The sequence below is a fragment of the Zea mays genome, chromosome 1, assembly GCF_902167145.1.
Source record: "Zea mays cultivar B73 chromosome 1, Zm-B73-REFERENCE-NAM-5.0, whole genome shotgun sequence".
Classification (NCBI taxonomy): domain Eukaryota; kingdom Viridiplantae; phylum Streptophyta; class Magnoliopsida; order Poales; family Poaceae; genus Zea; species Zea mays.
Genome location: NC_050096.1, coordinates 31,485,472 through 31,504,969, shown reverse-complemented (window position 1 = coordinate 31,504,969; position 19,498 = coordinate 31,485,472). Strand labels below are relative to the sequence as shown.

The following is a 19,498-nucleotide window of genomic DNA, read 5'->3' as shown; positions in this document are numbered from 1 at the left end:
CTAGCTAGCTCAGGCTACGGGGAACAAGACCGGCGTCCCATCTGGCTCGCCCCGGTAAACAAGTAATGATGGCACCCCGCGTGCTCCATGACGACGGCGGTTCTCAGCCCCCTACGGAAGCAAGGAGACGTCAGCAAGGACCCGACAGCTCCGACAGCTGTGCTCCTACAGGGCTTAAGTGCTCCTCCGACGGCCACGACATCACATGAACAGGGCACTAAAACCTCTCTGACAGCCACGTCGGCATGTACATAGGACTCTGGCTCCTCTCTGCTAGACACGTTAGCACATTGCTACGCTCCCCATTGTACACCTGGACCCTCTCCTTACATCTATAAAAGGAAGGTCCAGGGCCCTCGTACGAGAAGGTGGCCGCGCGGGAGGACGGGCTGACGCACAAGGCTCTCTCTCACTCCCTCGCGAACGCTTGTAACCCCCTACGTACTGCAAGCGCATCCGCCCTGGGCGCAGGACAACACGAGGCCGCGGTTCCCCTTATTGTTCCCCCTTGTGTCCCGTCTCGCGCCGACCCATTTGGGCTGGGACACGCAGCGACAATTTACTCGTCGGTCCAGAGACCCCCCGGGGTCGAAACGCCGACACCAGGTCAGAGCGGGAGAACCAATTAGAGCACGTGGGACGGATCCAGAGTATGAGCGTGAAAGGTAAAGGCGTAGTAGCATTAGATGCCAACATTAATTTTAATAAAATAGTATAGACTAGCACGGCTATGCTATCAAATTTATGACTGCGTGAACCTTACAACTTTCTGTTGTTTAATGTACCACCGATCGATCTAGGATTCAGCTGTCAGTAGTAGAAGGATGTCTTGGTGTGCTGCAGACTGCATCTTTTGTTGTTGCTTGAAGCACTGCGTATATTGAGAATATGAAGAGAAAAACTGAAAACAGGCACATAGTCATGAGCATAGTCCCACGATTTGGATGGTTGGATTGTAATCCAATGGCTTAGGCAGTTGAGCATCCACATCCACTAGACAAACACAACTTGGGGCATCAAAAAGGAAACAGGAAAAGAAAAGCAGGCACATGAGCCATGAGGTGGTGCAACTTTGCATTTCTGAATCTTGTTCCCTGCACAAACTACGTGACCAACGACATGCGCGGGCCTCACATGGACATGCACACGCACGGGACAAAAAAAAGTCTGTTCGACTGGACGTTTTTGACAACTGCATGCATCGTCGTGGTTATTAGCCCTACTGCTAGTGCTAAATGGCATGGTTGCCGCACCGCTCGAAGTCGGCGAGGAGGGACGGCAGCGCGCCCCTGGGTGCTACCGGGGTGGTGCCGGCGGCCCCGTCCCGGCCAGGCTCGTCGTCGTCGTTGCACGTGAGGTAGCACGCCGGGGCGGCCTGCCGGCAGCTGACCACGTCGACGACGACCCAGCTGCCGTCGGGGTACACCTTCATGACGTAGCAGTCGTCGGCGTCCCTGCCGCTGCCCCCGGGGGCGGTCACCGGGGGCGGAGGGGAGGGCGTGGAAGGGGTCGGCAGCGTCACACAGGCCACGTGGCAGCCGTCCTTCGCGATGGGGCACCGCTTCATCATCAGGCTCTTGCGCTTGTGGCACAGGTAGCAGGTGTACTGGAGCGAGGACGCCGCTGTCGGTAACGCCGCGGTGTTCATGGCCACAGCGGCATTGTTCGCCCCTGCCTCGGTGGTGGCCGTTGCGAAGAGGACGGCTAAGACGACGACGGCGGAGACTTGGACGACGGAAGCCGAGAAAGCCATCGGAGAGGGAACACTTTTCGCGTGAGTGGAATCGCAGAGACGGTCGAGGATCGGGTTGCCGGCCTGCGTGTGGTTACATACTTACATATAGGGCGTTGAATAGGTGAAGTTGATTAGCGGTAACCCCTTACCATATGTTAGTCAGAATAAATACTTGTTTTGAGTATTCATGTATGGGGATAAGTAAAAGATGAGACTTAATCCTTTCTTCCTACATAAAAACCAGGAATCGTTAGCGCATTTTGGAGTGTTGCAAATGGGAGGTATTAGTCGTCCCAATTGATTAGATTCCTTACAGTAGAATATGTCCATTTGGATTTGAGATTTGATTCAGTACACTTGGTACTCATTTATGCTAATTATTTCTTTTTAATGATAGACAATGTGTCCATGCATTGATATTAAGTAGCATACATTTCTTTCATCAGCCATAACATTTGTCGGGTTAATTCTCTCGACCATTTTTGTAAGGGTAGAGTGAGCATGTACATATATGAGCGTATGTATCTATAGTCTGTTTTAAAAATGTGGCCATAAAAACAATTGATTTTAAATGTTTTAAACTATAATTAAATAATATTTAAAAGGCAATAGAAATAAGATTGACTCAACTCTATAGACACCAAAATTATAGACTTACTAGTGCAATGCCTATGCGTTGCGACGTCACCCAAATTATTCGAAGGGAGCTTGCTGCTGCTCGTCTGGGTCAATAGCGGGCTATCCTTGTTACTAGTTACTGCAAGCCGCTAGACTATGCGCTCATCTAGGAATTCCAAGTCGGTGGTAACCGTGGCAATGTCGACCACTGTGGGGGACAAATATCCTCTGGGTCTCCACTCCACGGACCAGATTCAGCTTATGAGCCGCTAAAGGACCTTACATATTAGATAGATGGGCTTGGTGGGCTGATCCGTTGGCCCGATACATAAGATAACGACGTGGAATTCAAAGACATAGGTGTGGCTATTCCAAAATAGATTCACGTGCATGCAGAAGAGATAAGCCAACCGGACCACACGTGTACGTGTTAGTCGGAGTTGGTTTTGTGTATATAGGCGTAACTGTAGCAATTTGTTCGACGTCGTGTAACCCTAACTTCGTCACGTATATAAGGCGAGCTAGAGCATTGACTTCACACACTATGTAATATTGAACTTGAGATTAATTCCATCACATGCGCACATAGAATATAGGGTATTACACATCTTTGCGGTCCGAACCTGTATAAATTTCTATGTTATGTCGAGCATAGGCACGAACCATCGAGCTACTTGTCGATCTTGCCTACCAACAAAAGCACTGCGTGGGATACCACGTAGGGCATTGCCGGTGCTAAATACTGGCAGCCACGACAACAACCAAAGCGACACCTACTTATGGGTCCCCGCTGGAGGTATGTTGAGCTCTCGGGTGCGTCATTATGACAGAACAACATCGGCCATCGCTCGAGAAGGTGTCATGCATCCGCGATGACCTCAAGGATGAGGGCGAGCCACTTGGCTCGTTGCTCCGCCTGCAACTGTCGTGACTGTCGTCGTTCTTCACCATGTGGGGCGTGCGTCTGGTGAATCGAGGGATATGGGGGGAAGGAGTGTGCATGGGCACCCATGGGAAGGGCAGAGGACGAGACAAGAGACAAAGGAGGTGAGTGGAAGGCTCAATGGAAGTGCTATCTTATTCGATCATATGTATGGAGGTTTATCTTGTTTTTGTTGTCCTTATCCGATTACATGAATATAAGCTTATCCGGTTGTTAGACGAGACGCAGGGGAAAGAAATAGGCCTACACATTTTGTGTGTGATGCACGATGGTGGAAACCCATGTTTTAAGTAGAGATTCTTCTTGTATCCGATTATAAAACTTGATCTAAAGGGAAAAAAATCTACTCCTGACAACTTTAGACGAGGTTGTGTTGTTGTGTTCAGATGTCCTCTACAATGGCTTATAACTTACAATACAACTGTATTTCTTTGTGCGCCCCCATTAGTACAAATGTGATTGGTTCTCTTCTCTTTAGTCATTAATAGTTTATTTAGAACATCTTCATCCAAAAAGAGAATTTAGATATGAGTTTCACCGTGGAATAGTTCCATTAGTAGATCTATGATCCACCATGAAATTGTTTGGCTTCTACAACAGCTCTAGATGGACACAAAGGTAATTTGGTTGAAACTTACTAATTTACACTTAGGATGCATGTCTGTGTCTCTTGTCATTTCTTATTACTTCGACCAAAAAGAAAAAATAATCAAGAACACGACCAGATGGGGAGGTGTGGGCGGGCGACATGGAAAGTGCGTGTGGCTGAGGAGGCATCCTAGAAGGCGTGAACAACACTGACAGGTGGTCGAGGATGCATGGACATAGAGAGGGAGAGGGTAGCGTCGCCACCAAGGTTAGATTCATGGAGGGTGGTTAGATGGCATACCCAGTTTTTGAATGCAAACCGAATGCGAATTATATACGTGCCAAGATCATAATCGTGTACATGACAATTAAATAAATAAACATCATCGCACAGTGCTCGAATAATCATATAAAGATACATTAACTTATTACATCATGACGTCGGAGACATCCACATCCTTATCCCGTAATGAAAGAATTCCTCGTGTGTAATCAAAGTGCTAAAGCGAAACAGATAAGGTTTTCATAGATAGATGACTGGGAGGGTTGCCACTAATCCACTCTAGAACTCCTCAAAGTCCTGAAACTCTTGAAAGTCCTCCGCGTTGCATTCATCTTCTCTGAACAATGGTTGCAATGTGGACAACGATGTTTTTGTTTAAGAAGGGTGAATACACATTAACCTTCTCAGTAAATGTCCTCGTCTCTATCCCCGTTTATCCTTCGAAATAGATTTTTTCTCCATTTACATCTCCATGAGAAGAAACTTCATCATCCCATCCCGTAATGAAGGAATTTCCGGCAGGTAATCGAGAATCAAGTCTTATTGTCATCACAAGGTGCAAGGCCATCAAACGTCGCTTAGACGACATGACAAAGGGTATATGATGAGAACTTCACCAAATTTGTATAGCTTCGCAACACATGATCATTGTATTAGTTCGGAAAGTATTCAACACTTATGCAATTGGGTACTTTGAGGAGGATGTGGCATGTAAAATATCGCCAACGAGTTTATGCAAGTCCCAACAAGTTCGGTGACTGTTGGAGCTACACGTAGAGATGGCAATGGGTACCCGCTACCCGAAACCCGGTGGGTTTTTGCTCTATTAGGGTATGAGTTTGGGTCAATTTCTGTACCCATGAGTTTGTTAATGGGTTCAAATGAAAACCCAACGGGTACGTGGACATGGGTTTGTTCTTCCACTACCCATACACGCAAACCCACGGGTTTTAAAAACCCGCCTTAAAATCATCATTCCGTATAAATATGTCTCATAATATTATTAATTGAATATGTTCTAATTGAAATAAACTTCATGTAACAAATTTTAAGCTAAAATTAGTTATTACCTGTTCCTTTTATCCTAGCTTATTAATATATTGATTGTTATTTACATGATGAATTATTTTTATGTTGATGTTAGTGGGTATGGGAAACCCGTTGGGTACCCGAAACCCGCATGGGTATGAGTTTGGGCAAAATTTTATACCCGTCATGGGTATGAGTTTTTTAGCGGGCATATTTTTTCTTCGCAGGTACGGGTTTCGGCAAGTAATACCCAACGGGTTTTTAGCCGTTACCATCTCTAGCTACACGGCAGCAAAGTCATACAAAACTCAAAACGATAAGCTCGTCGGTTCGCCGTCTCTGCTTGGCGAATCATATTAGTTGGACCAACATCAATTGCCGGCAATAAAAAAAACATCAATTGCCGAAGAAGCAATCACTGATCACTCTTCAAGGTTCGAAGCTTTCCCTTACTTCTGGAGAGAAAAGCCTCCACGGACCACGGCTTCAGAAGCTGCTTTCATGGAGTCGTCGCTGGTGGAGGAGCGGCGGCAAAACCTGCTGGTGCGCGCGACGGAGCCTGAGGTAGTTCACCACCATTTCTGCATGGAGATTTTGTTCCTTTTCCTGAACTTTTGGTGCACCAGGATTCAGAATCCGTAGGGGATTCTTTTCTAATCCCCTTTAGCTTATTCTTTTGGTTAAGTTCCGCTTGATCGCAAATGCTTAAATTGGTCAGAATCGGAAGAGAAATGAGGAAACTACACTTCGATTGCTCAGTTCCTGGGATTCTTGGCATTGCGTGGCCTTTGAATTGATTAGCGTGTGCTTCTGTAATTGCTGGATTGCAAATTTAATAGTCACGGGGAAGGAAAATACCAATGAAAAAGGGGGACGCTGTACAACAAATGAAAAATAAATACGAAATACGTATCTTGGAATAATGTATTGGATGTAGTAGGTTGCTACACGCAACAGTTTTGAGGACTATAGGTCGATTGACTTGTAAACGTTACTTATGGAATGCTCCCAAAAAATACCTTTTTTGCTCTTAAAAAGTACTTATGGAAATGAGCCAAATCAGTTTTCGTGAAATTCATTTATTTTTGTAAGTACAAGATACACTGATGTTGCTTTGATTGAGAGCTTTGATGTCTAATTTTATTGGTAGTGGGCAACTTCTCTAAGGACTTGATTGAAACAGTTGGAGTGGAATGGGTTACACATGTTTGACGGAAACGTGAATGCTTTAGACTTTTTCATCTATTGTTGTCATAGGCATTAGGTTATGGGTTACTCAATTTCTAATCCACCCTAGTTATAAAAAAATCTCTGTTTTTTTCCAATCAAAATAGTGTTTTTCAAAGATTTAGAAAAATTCTTCAGTATTCTATTTCTTGTTAATAGTAATTATACAGCCAGTATTCAAATGTGGTGTAGTTCCCTACTAGTTTATGCTCTTAGAAAAACAAAGTTTAGCTGCAACAAAACTTTAGGAACAGGAAAAGAGGATATCTGCTATACTTAGCTGTTCAGCATGACCATTTTTTTTATTTGGAACAATACAAGTGAAGTGAGATGAACAAAGAGGGGAACTGAAATTTAGATAATAGATTTAGCATCATTGCTAAAATATCCCAGGTGAGGCCATAGCAATTCTCCTGGACATGTGATGTTTTTTCCCTTGTGGACTGGATACTCTCTCTGCTCCAAAATAATTTAATTCCTAGAATCACCTAAAGTCAAATTATGTTACATTTGATCAACTTTATAGGAAAGAGTAACGACATCTATGACACCAAATAAATTCATTATGAAAATATATTTCATGATGTATGTAGTGATACTAATTTGGTCTCATAAATATAAATGGTTTTTTATATTGGTCAAATTTAAAATGGTTTGGCTTAGGACAACTGTAGAAGTTAATTTATTTTGGCATGGAGGGAGTATATAAAGAGATCTAAGCTCTCCAATCATGTCAGAACATCCATTTTGAAGTAATGGTGATTTTTTTCTTTCTAGTTCTAGTTTATATTCATGTTGTCTTTCTAAAACCACTCTTGATACATATCTTGTCATTTGATAAGAGATGTTTGTCCTCGTTTTTCCTGGAGTAATTCTCCTAAAATGCCACACTAATGGGATTATCTACTAATCAAGTAATGAACAATTAATGACTTTTTTGGTGGGGCTGAGAAGTGTATATGGACACCGTATGGTGATCACAGGGTCATGTACACCTACCGTTGAAAGCATCTTGTGTTGATTCTGACTTCCGAGAAATGACATGCTCCTTAGATTCTCTATTCAATATCATGTAAAACTGGTTTAGGATTGATCATAGTTGGCAGGTATAGAAGATCAAGGTTTATGCCTGTGCCATTAAATAGAATGCCACTTCTTACAAATTATAATATCATGTTCCTGGTGGACAAAGTCAGGCCACCCTGCCCTTCTAGCAGGTTCCGTTCCTGGTGGAGTCAGGCTGCTGCATCTCTCGACAAAGATCTGAGAAAAGGTTTCAATACCTTGGTCATCTTAGTCACCTGGATTTTGTGGAAACACAGGAACGCCTGCGTGTTTGATAGTGTCCAACCTCAAGCACAGGCGGTTCTTTCTCAGGTGGCCGCCGAAGGTCACATGTGGTGTCTAGCTGGGGCTGCAGGTCTGCATAAACTCCTCTTGAGGAGGGAGCCCCCTTAGCTGCTAGGTAGTTGGTCGTGGTGTCTTGTTCGTTGTTTTCAAAGTGAGTTGGTGTCTTGTGTTTGGTGTTCGGGGAGTTTTCCTCCATGTGTACTTGATTTTTCTATCTTCCTTAATGAAATGACACGTAGTTCTCCTGCATCGTTCGAAAAAAAATTAAATAGAATGCCACTTCTTACAAATTATAATATAATAACTGTTAGGCAATAGAATATGCCATCTGTGGATATCCTAGCTGCTATAGATAGCAGATGTAAATCAGGGATAGAATCCTAGCTGCTATAGATAGCAGATGTAAATCAGGGATTAGTTGCTAGATATAGCAGATGTAAATCAGGGATAAATCAGGGGAATTATCCCTGCCTTGTAAAGCAGGCCAGCCAGCTCTATATAATAGAAGGTGCCCCCTCTCATTGAGGTGTGACCAATTGCCCTCAACCCTGTTTCTCTACATGGTATCAGAGGCCCAGGCATCGATCTAATTTCCCAACCCCCCCCTCACCTTCTCTCCTCCAGCCGCGCCGCCTTAACCAGACCGCGCCGTCTGCCCTCTCCTTCCCCTTCCCTGCGCCATGAGCACCATCTCCGATGCTGCCGATTCTGCTCCTGTCCTCTGCCCCTTTGCCACCATCAACATCAAGCTCCACGTCCCCATGACCCTGGAGTTGAAACCTTCCAACTACACCAAGTGGTCGACGACGTTTCAGGCCACGTGTGGGAAATTGGGCTGCTGCATCACCTCTCCACTTCGCGCCCCACCGATGCGGCATGGGCACAGGCTGACTTCTGCGTCCGCGGATGGATGTACAGCACCACCTCCGACGCCGTCCTCAACCTCGCCATGACCGACAGCACCCAGACGGCGAGCGCCCTTTGGAAGGCCATCGGCGAGGTGTTCCAGGCAAACAAAGCTCCCCGCGCCATCTTCCTGAATCACGAGTTTCACTCGATGACTCAGGGGGACCTGTCCATTGACGCCTACTGCGTTCGCATGAAGGAGAAGGCCGACGAACTACGCGACGTTGGGCAGCCCGTATCTGAGCCCAACCTCGTCCTCAACCTGCTGCGTGGACTTAACGAGGTCTACTCCGGCGTCGCCGACAACATCGCCGGACAGCAACCCCTCACCCTCGCCACCGCACGCCATCAGCTACTCCTCAAAGAGCTGCGGCTGCAGAACGACGAGAAGACGCGTGCTGCTGCTGCCCTCCTAGCTAATGTTGGTGGTTCGCAGCAGCAGCACTAGCAGGGCGGCCGGCGCCCTAATACCAAAAAAGGCGGCCACCAGCCCTTCTACAACACCTCTGGTAGCTTCTCCAACAACTCCGGCAACACCAGCACCAACAAACGTGTTCCCTGGGGCTTTAATCCCTGGACTGGCGAACGTGTGGCCCCTGGAGAGCGCGTCACCCCTCCTGGACAGCGCCGCCAGGGAGGTTCTAGTGCCCAGGCTGGGCGCACCCTGGGCATTCTCGGGTCTTCCCCGCAGGCCCACACCGCCTTCGCTCCACTCCAGGCGTCCTCCAGCAGCTCCAACACCTCCACCAGCACCTGGGATGCAGCAGGCCTCATCGCTGCCCTGCAAAACATGCAACTTCAGGGCAACTCGCCCTGGGTTGTTGACTCCGGCGCCTCTACGCACATGACGTCCTCGGATGGTATGCTTACTCAGCGCCTTCCCCCCTCCATCTCCTCAATAACAGTAGGTAATGGCACTAGTATACCTGTTATGTCTAGAGGTCATTCCGTCCTTCCTACACCTACAACAAATTTTGCTCTTAATAATATCCTTGTCGCCCCATCCATAGTCCGCAACCTGTTATCCGTTCGTCAATTCACTCGCGACAACAATTGTTCCTTTGAATTTGACGCCCATGGTTTCTCTATTAAGGATCTCAGGACGGAACGCGTGATTCTCCGTTGTAACTGCGACGGGGACCTATACACCATGCCTGCCTCCACACCTGGCGCTCCACCTCATGCTCTCCTGGCTACATCGTCAACTCTCTGGCATCAACGTCTCGGTCACCCCGCCCCCGCCGTTTTAGAGCGTCTCAATAAACTTCATGTTATTTCCTGTAATAAAGTACAACACTCCCTATGTCACTCATGTCAACTAGGCAAGCATACGCGTCTACCTTTTAGTTCTTCGCATTCCATAACTCATGCACCCTTTGAACTCGTTCACTGTGATGTATGGACTTCACCCATCAATAGTTTGTCTGGTTTTTCATATTACTTGGTCTGTTTGGATGATTACACTCACTACTGTTGGGTTTTTCCGCTCCGAAAAAAATCTGATGTCCACCAACACTTAGTCGAGCTTGCTGCCTCTGCCCAAACACAATTCAGCCTCCCCGTCAAATGCTTTCAGACTGATAACGGCACTGAATTCGTAAACACTGCCACCATCAAATTCCTCGCTGCTCAAGGCACTCACCTTCGCCTCTCCTGTCCCTACACATCTCCCCAAAATGGCAAGGCTGAACGTATCATCCGCACACTCAACAATTCAATTCGCACCATGCTTCTACATGCTTCCCTACCACCCACATATTGGGCCGAGGGACTCCTGACAGCCTGCTACCTCCATAATAGGCGCCCATCCTCCTCTATTCAGCATGAAATTCCCTATACTCGTCTGCATAATCAACCACCAACTTATAGCCATCTGCGTGTTTTTGGGTCTCTCTGTTACCCCAACATGCAAGCAACCTCTAAACATAAGCTCGCCCCTCGCTCCACGGCATGCATCTTCCTAGGATATCCTAGCTCACACAAAGGTTACCGCTGTCTCGACCTATCAACCCGTCGCATCATCATCTCTCGCCATGTCACATTCGACGAGACCACCTTTCCCTTTGCAGCCACCTCAGACGTCTCGTCCTCTGCTTCCCTAGAATTCCTCCTCGACGACGATATGGTTTCGGTGCCCTGTCCTACTGTTGTTGCAGGTGGGACTCCATCCTCGACGCCCGTGGTTGCTCCATCCCACTCGGATGTTGAGCAACCGCCCCCAGACGTTGCAGCCTCACATGACTCGCCTTCTGCGACACCGGGCGGGCGTGGTCCCGTGCCCCCGCCTGGACCCGACGTGGTTCCCTTCCCACGAGTCTACGTCCGTCGTTCCCGTACAACGTCTACGTCCGAGCCGGCAGCTGTCCCAGCAGCCCCTATGACTTCATCGCCTCCGCCGTCGCCGCGCGTCACTCGCACCATGACGGGTGCCATTCCTCGTGTCTGCTATGAGGGGCTGGCGGCCACGACGTCATCCTCACCATCGCCGCTTCCGACAAACTACCGCAGCGCGCTGGCTGACGCCAACTGGCGTGCCGCGATGATGGATGAATATCAGGCCCTCGTCGACAACAACACCTGGGAGCTTGTTCCGCGGCCCCCCGGAGCCAACGTCGTAACAGGGAAGTGGATCTTCCGGCACAAGTTCCATGCCGATGGGTCCCTTGCTCGCCACAAGGCTCGCTGGGTTGTCCGTGGCTTCTCCCAGCGCGAGGGCGTTGACTACGACGAGACCTTCAGCCCGGTTGTCAAACCGGCTACCATACGGTCTGTACTCAGCATCGCTGCATCCCGCGCCTGGCCCATTCATCAACTGGACGTGAAGAACGCCTTTCTTCACGGCCACCTCGAGGAGACCGTCTACTGCCAACAGCCGCCAGGATTCGTCGACCCTGGCGCTCCAGATCACGTCTGCCATCTGCAGAAGTCCTTGTATGGCCTGAAGCAGGCTCCGCGAGCATGGTACCAGCGCTTCGCCACCTTCGTCCGGCACCTCGGCTTCGTCGCCTCCATCTCCGACACGTCTCTTTTCGTTCTACGAGAGGGGACAAGTCTCGCCTACCTACTGTTGTACGTCGACGACATCATCCTCACCGCCTCGTCGTCGGCCCTGCTACAACGCATTATGACTCGGTTGAGCTCCGAGTTTTCCATGACGGATCTTGGCGCCCTCCACCACTTCCTCGGCATCGCTGTCACACGCTCCTCCGATGGTCTCTTCCTCTCCCAGCGACAGTACGCGGTCGAGCTTCTTCAGCGCGCAGGCATGGCTGAGTGTCATCCGACATCGACACCTGTTGACACTCACGCCAAGCTATCTGCGACCGACGGGGATCTACTGTCAGAGAAGGATGCATCAGAGTACAGGAGCTTAGCGGGGGCTCTCCAGTACCTGACGTTGACTCGTCCTGATCTGGCATATGCTGTTCAGCAGGTGTGCCTCTTCATGCACGCCCCGCGCGAGCCTCACCGTGCGCTGGTCAAGCGCATCTTACGCTTCGTCCAGGGGACTCTCTCCTCGGGTCTTCACATTGGCACCGGGTCTGTCACCAAGCTGACTGCCTACTCTGACGCCGACTGGGCAGGCTGCCCAGACTCTCGACGATCCACCTCTGGCTTCTGTGTCTATCTCGGCGACAATCTAGTTTCATGGTCCTCCAAGCGCCAGACCACGGTGTCCCGCTCTAGCGCCGAGGCCGAGTATCGGGCTGTGGCTCACGTTGTGGCTGAGTGCTGCTGGCTTCGACAGTTACTCCAGGAGCTACACATCCAGCTGCCGTCTGCCACAGTTGTCTTCTGCGACAATGTCAGCGCCGTCTACATGACGGCCAACCCCGTCCACCACAAGCGAACGAATCACATCGAGATCGACATTCACTTCGTCCGCGAAAAGGTGGCCCTTGGTGAAATTCGGGTTCTCCATGTGCCCTCCTCTCACCAGTTCGCCGACATCATGACTAAAGGGCTTCCGACAGCACTCTTTCGAGAATTTCGATCCAGTCTTTGCGTCCGGGAGCCTCCCGCTGCGACTGCGGGCGGGTGTTAGGCAATAGAATATGCCATCTGTGGATATCCTAGCTGCTATAGATAGCAGATGTAAATCAGGGATAGAATCCTAGCTGCTATAGATAGCAGATGTAAATCAGGGATTAGTTGCTAGATATAGCAGATGTAAATCAGGGATAAATCAGGGGAATTATCCCTGCCTTGTAAAGCAGGCCAGCCAGCTCTATATAATAGAAGGTGCCCCCTCTCATTGAGGTGTGGCCAATTGCCCTCAACCCTGTTTCTCTACAATAACAACAAAGTCTTTTAGTCCCAAGGGTAGGCAAAGTTGAAACCCAACAAAAATCATAAGTCAATGTTCATTGTTCAGGCACATGGATGACTGTTTTGCATGCAACTTCCTACAAATTATATCTCCCATTTTTCCTTTTGTTTCTTTCAATAGTATTTTTTCTATGTGCCCTATACTTTGCTTATGATTTTGATGCTGTCCTAGGAAGCACATACCTGTTGAATAGTTTGCAGATAAATTATAAACAATTTTACATTGTGGACAGGATCTTGCCAGGTACACAGGTGATGGGTCAGTTGACTTTAGAGGTTTTCCTATTTTAAAGCATAACACAGGGAACTGGAGAGCATGTTCATTGATTCTTGGTAAGAAAACAGTCAGAGCTTTCTGCTAAGAAATGACACAAACATATTTGTTCTCGAACGAAAACCAGTTGAGTCATGTCACTGTAAACTTCTTTATGGAAGCATAGGTCCAAATGACTTCTTTGTTCAACTGTGTACGATCTGTAGAGGTTGGAACCCTGTCATGTGGGGCCGGCATTACCAGCGCCGACCCTGCACTCAGGTGCAACAACCGTCGACACCAAGTGGCTAGGCGCGGTTTAAGGAGCAGGCATGCAGATGCACATGCAAGACAAGCTAGAATTAGGGGGTTTGTTTCCTTTATTTGCAGATCGGCATGCAAGACAAGCTAGAATCAAGGGGGTTTGTTCCTTTATTAGCAGGAAAGAATTACCCATCTCTAGTCTCCCTCTCTTTCTCCTCTTAATCTCACTCCTCTCACCATCAGGCCGTCGGGCAAAAACCCTGACGCCTCTACCCGCTCAGGCTACAAATTACGTCGCCGAGGTCCTGCTTAAAAAAAACTCGCCCGGGGAGGGAAAGACCGCCCTCCCGGTATTATATTGAGAAGAGACCGAAACATGGTCCCGACCGAGAAAATCCTCGAACCCTAGCCCTCAATCACTAGCAGGCCATCACCGCCCACTCTGCAACGGGCCAACGGCCCAGCCGGAGGGTGGTGTGCAAGATGTAACCCGGGAGCGGATGGGGCACAACAAGGGATTTTTTTTAACCAAGCCAGAAATTCGCCCCCAAGGGGGATCGAAACCGGGACCTGAAGGTGCTACTTGGAAGCCTTAATCATTACACTAGAGGCCCTTTCGCGAGGTCTTGCTGTCTTGGGCACCGACGCCCTTGACAGCCTGTGGTTCCATGAGAGATGTCATGTAGGGCCGGCATTACCAGCGCCGACCCCGCGCTTAGGTGCAGCAACTGCCGACACCAAGTGGCTAGGCGCGGTTTAAGGATCAGGCATGCAGATCGACATGCAAGGCAAGCTAGACTTAGGGGGTTTGTTTCCTTTATTTGTAGATCGACATGCAAGGCAAGCTAGAATCAAGGGGGTTTGTTTCCTTTATTAGCATGCTATGTGCCTATATATTGAATGTAATAGGCACTCTTTGGAATTAAGAAAGAACTATCCATCTCTAGTCCCCTCTCTTTCTCCTCTTAATCTCACCATCGGGCCACCGGGCGAAAACCCCGACGCCTCTACCCGCCGAGGCTACGAAGTTTTTTTTCTCGAATACGCAAGAGAATTGCGTATTTTTTGTATTAATAGGAGAAGCAAAAACACAAAAGTCATAGCCAAGAGGCCACACAAGAATTACAGGGGATTACAAGAGGAGAGAAACATAAACAAACATAACAGCCCCAAACACACAAACACTCATGAAACACAATATCACTTAGGTAGCAACATCTGGCAGCGACAGACCTTTGGCACTAGCCAGCTTCCAAAGCATAGCAGGACCTCGGCTACGTAATTCGTAGCTTCGGCAGGTAGAGGCGTTGGGGTTTTTGAGCGGCGCCCCGATGGTGAGAGGGGTGAGATTAAGAGGAGAAAGAGAAGGATACTAGAGATGGGTAGTTCTTTCTTAATTCCAAAGAGTGTCTATTACATTCAATATATAGGCACGTAACCTGCTAATAAAGGAAACAAACCCTCTTGATTCTAGCTTTCCTTGCATACCGATATGCAAATAAAGAAAACAAACCCCCTAATTCTAGCTTGCCTTGCATGCCGATCTGCATGCCTGCTCCTTAAACCGCACCTAGCCATTTGGCCTCGGCGGTTGCTGCACCTGAGTTTGGGGTCGGCGCTGGTAATGCCGGCCCCACATGATAAACTCTGTTCTATTGAGTAAAAAACTGACTTCTTAGTTTTTAGCACATGCAACTGATTTAAGTGGGAACCTTTGTTCCGTATTTTTGAACTTAAGAGTGTTTGTAAATATATGATTCTTTGATATGCTAAACATTAGAAACTTAATTTTTTCGTACTTAGATCTAATATCGTGTCAAATTGGAAATTGCCTTTCTGTTATATGATAGGAACTGAAGTTTGTGAACGTTTGGCCTACTATGGAATCTCAAAAAGTTTGGTCACTTACCTTTCAACAAGACTACATGAAGGAAACGTTTCTGCTGCCAGGAACTTCACAACCTGGCAAGGAACTTGTTATCTTACACCACTTATTGGAGCAACCTTAGCAGATTCGTACTGGGGAAAGTACAGGACTATTGCTGTTTTCTCCACTATTTACTTTCTTGTAAGACACGAATGTGCATTTACCTCAAGATACCTGTAGTTGTGCCTTTGTGTATTAATTTTTAGGGAAGTTAATGTATTAAGTGCCCTAAAATTGTAGTATGTTGTTTTGCATTGGTATTTACCTATTGGTTGTCAATTAAAGAAAGATTGGATAAATGTTCACATATAGCTTTTCTGCTATGACATAAGCAACTTCATAATTGTTGTGAGCATTTACTGGCATGATAGTTCATTGAAAACATGCATGATGCGTCAATTGCAGACCTACTTGTGTTTCTCTACCTGCCAATTATGAATCTTTTATCCTTCTTAAGCAATCATTCCTGCAGATATTCTGTGCCAAGTGCTAATGACTTTTTAATGTGCATTCAATGAAGGGGATGTCGGCATTGACACTTTCAGCATCAGTTCCTTCTTTCCAGCCCCCTCAATGTGTTGGGTCTATTTGTCCACAACCGACCTTATCACAGTATCTTTTATACTTTGTTGGATTATACATGATTGCTCTGGGAGCTGGTGGTATAAAGCCGTGTGTTTCATCCTTTGGGGCTGACCAATTTGATGATACTGATCCAGTTGAGAAAGCAAAGAAAGGAGCTTTCTTCAATTGGTTTTATTTCTGCATAAATATTGGTTCTTTGATCTCTGGCACAGTTCTTATTTGGGTACAAGAGAATTGTGGATACAGCATTGGCTTTGGGATCCCTACTTTTTTCATTGCCTTGGCTATTGGAAGCTTTTTTATAGGTTCAGATATATATAGGTTTCAGATACCGGGAGGAAGCCCACTTACAAGAGCATGCCAGGTAGTTGTGGCAGCCACTCACAAGCGAAAAACAGATTTGCCGGTTGACAGTTCTCTTCTCTATGAGCTAGATGGTAAGACTTCAGCTATTGAGGGGAGTCGTAAGCTGGAGCACAGTAGTGAATTCAGGTATTTTTCTTGGTTATCAGTGACAATTATTTTCCCTGTAAGATATATCCTTTTACTCAACAAAGGAGAAAGGCATTGAGAAGTTGTGGTTTAGGTTACATGTTTGGGGAAAACAAATATTCAAAAATAAAAGTTTACTGAAATGTATCAAATACAGATATTCATTTATACTGCACTTTTGTTCTGACATTGCATGCTTTTAAGCTTGTGTCTTGGAACTTCCTGGACACAGCAACCTTTTTTCAGAACTATGAAAGGTAAGCATACACAGGATTTGTACATATGCGCGAAGACTCACATGCTGTCCCAGCTGACACGTGCTCTTTCCTGAACAGTTTCCTTGACAAAGCGGCAGTCATTTTGTGGAATGAATGTGATGGTCCTCGCAATTCATGGAGACTTTGCACAGTCACACAAGTTGAAGAGCTTAAAATACTACTGAGGATGTTTCCAATCTGGGCAACAGGAATTGTGTTCTTCACCGTATGTGCTCAAAACTCATCGATGTTCATAGAACAGGGGATGACCCTCGATAACCAAATTGGTCCATTCAAGATTCCAGCAGCAACTCTGTCGTCCCTAGATGTTATCAGTGTTGTCGTTTGGGTTCCAATTTATGAGAGGTTAGTTGTGCCCATAGCCAGGAGATTCAGTGGGAAAGAGAGAGGTTTCTCAGAACTTCAACGGATGGGGATCGGTCTATTTGTGTCTACAGTCGCAGTGGCAGTTGCAGCGCTAGTCGAGATCAATCGTCTACAGGTGGCAGTGGCAGAGGACCTGGTTCATCAGAAGGTACCTGTTCCTATGAGCATCCTTTGGCAAGCGCCTCAGTATTTGCTGGTCGGTGTGGGCGAGGTGTTCACATCAATTGGTCAAGCTGAGTTTTTCTACAATCAGTCACCAGATGCCATGAGAAGCTTATGCTCAGCTTTCGCTCTCGTTACCGTGTCACTTGGAAGTTATCTCAGCTCATTCATCTTAAGCCTGGTGTCATATTTCACAACTCGGAATGGGCAATTGGGGTGGATCCCTGATAACTTGAACGAAGGCCATCTTGACCGCTTTTTCTGGCTGATAGCCGGTCTCAGCTCACTAAATTTCCTTGTTTTTATATATTACGCTCAACAATACAAGTGCAAGATAGCTTCTGTTGCTTAAAGTTCCTTCTCCACTTTGCAATTTACTTGTACAGCAAAGCTCAATGTACAATTTGTTTATGCTGAAATACTACAGTGCGTACATAATCTCATGTGTCGTGTACTGTGTACATTACTCCATCTTTGGTACTGGATATGTTTGAACCAAAAAAGAGCTGGCGGACGGTCCGGCCCTGAGGCCGGACGGTCCGCGGTCCGGACAGTCCGCGCCTGTGGGCCGGACGGTCCGCGCGTGCGCAGAACAGATTAGAGTTCCGAGTTTTGTGCTACGGTTGTTAGCTATATTCGCGGAATTAGCTCGGAATCAGTTGTGTAAAGGGTCCAACCCCCCTCCTCTATAAATAGAGAGGTCTACGGTCGATTTGTAATTATCAATCGAATCAATACAACTTCTATTCGCATTTATTTCCAGTACAATTAGGAGTAGTTCTAGTCTAGTTCTAGTTTAGCCTATCAATCCCCAAATTCTTCGCCTCTCTTCGACTCTACGCCGATTAGAGGAGTCTAGGTCGGCCGGCCCGAGCCTAGACAACCCCTAGGATCACTCCTCCCCGACGGGGTCCCTCCCGGGAGCGAGATCCAGGCGCCGCCGGTGATCTTCTGCCGCCCCTGCGCACGCGCGGACCGTCCGGCTCCAGGGCGCGGACCGTCCGGCCGTCAGGCAGGAAACCCTAGCCCCTGTGCCAGGTCGCGGACCGTCCGGCCCCAGGCCGCGGACCGTCCGCGCCTGACCAGAGAGCACCGCCGCCGGTTCTTCTTGAGTATTTGGCGCTCCAAAAAAGCGTCAACATACTTTTTGGCGACTCCGCTGGGGACATACATATCTAAGCTCATCAAATCGGCCCTCAATGGCCGGTTCAAGGGATAGCTCTGATATTTCTCCAAGCAACATCATAAAGCCGACTTGGGAAACCTTGCCGGCTGACGAGCAGCTCCAGTTCGAGGAGCACAAGGAGCGGATGATCCAGGAGGCGAAAGCAAAGTTCTTGGCCAACTTCAAAGTGGACAGGAACAACAAGGTCTTCCGACATCGGGCGACGGATCCGGCTTCGCTCCAACCCACGCCAGATATCCCCAATGTAAGTAATACCAACGATCTGCAATCTCTTAGAAATTATGTAGAAGATCAGCGTGAACAAATGCAGAACATCATAGGGGGTATGCAAAGCGATCTTAAGAGACTAGTACGTGCATTTGATAAATCTAGTATCACAAATTTTCCTTCGCACGAGGTTGAGTTAGGAGGTAACACGCGTAACACATCGGCTACAGGTTGTCACGACCAGTCACAACCCCTTTATGGGATGCCGATGGACACATACCCTGAGCAACCGCAAATCGGCAGCAAATCAGCCGATCTGCACATGCCCGGACCGTCCGCACGTGAGCGCGGACCGTCCGGACCAACAACAGTCGGGCCGATTTTTAATGAGTTACCTAGATATGCGCCCGAACCACCACACACGACACAGAATCTAAACTACCCAGTCGGACCGTCCGCGTACAACAATGGACGGTCCGCACATAATCACGGACGGTCCGGGCCAATGTCCAGGCAGTCCGCACATGACCTTTTTGAGGAGGATTGTTACCGTAATCCTCACCCGTCCCAGCAGCACTTCCCATCGCACTATACAATGCATCAACCCATTAATTCAAGATCCAGAGCCCAGGAAAGCTTTCCGGCCCCACCCAGGAGGCCGGAAAGAAACGATCAAACCTATGACCCATATAGGGCAAATGAAAATGCACCACGTAACTCAAACCAATGGGGGGAAAGACAACATGCTAATATCCAGCCAACCCCACCTA

At 47.7% G+C, this 19,498-nt stretch overlaps 2 protein-coding genes across 7 annotated transcripts; one reads left to right on the top strand and one right to left on the bottom strand.

Moving 5' to 3' along the window:
- Window positions 1–978: 978 nt before the first annotated feature.
- On the bottom strand, window positions 979–1,810 carry LOC100277598 (uncharacterized). Its single transcript, NM_001151113.2, has one exon. The coding sequence runs from the start codon at window positions 1,751–1,753 to the stop codon at window positions 1,232–1,234; it is 522 nt and encodes a 173-aa protein (NP_001144585.1). The 5' UTR covers window positions 1,754–1,810; the 3' UTR covers window positions 979–1,231.
- A 3,673-nt stretch (window positions 1,811–5,483) lies between these two features.
- LOC103633295 (protein NRT1/ PTR FAMILY 8.3) lies at window positions 5,484–17,806 on the top strand. 6 transcript variants are annotated; one of them, XR_004853081.1, is made up of 5 exons: window positions 5,485–5,760; window positions 13,253–13,341; window positions 15,376–15,593; window positions 15,973–16,786; window positions 16,865–17,796. XR_004853081.1 is itself a non-coding variant. In XM_008655004.4 (5 exons), exons 1-5 carry the CDS (start codon window positions 5,698–5,700, stop codon window positions 17,685–17,687), a joined length of 1,761 nt encoding a protein of 586 aa, XP_008653226.1. In that variant the 5' UTR covers window positions 5,489–5,697; the 3' UTR covers window positions 17,688–17,806. The 6 variants fall into 6 exon arrangements, 3 of the variants coding, with proteins under 3 accessions (XP_008653226.1, XP_020401382.1, XP_008653237.1); XM_008655004.4 differs by having other exon boundaries at window positions 5,489–5,760; window positions 13,242–13,341; window positions 15,973–16,529; window positions 16,865–17,806; XM_020545793.3 differs by lacking the exon at window positions 13,253–13,341 and adding an exon at window positions 13,242–13,252 and having other exon boundaries at window positions 5,589–5,760; window positions 15,973–16,529; window positions 16,865–17,806.
- The last annotated feature ends 1,692 nt before the right edge of the window (window positions 17,807–19,498 follow it).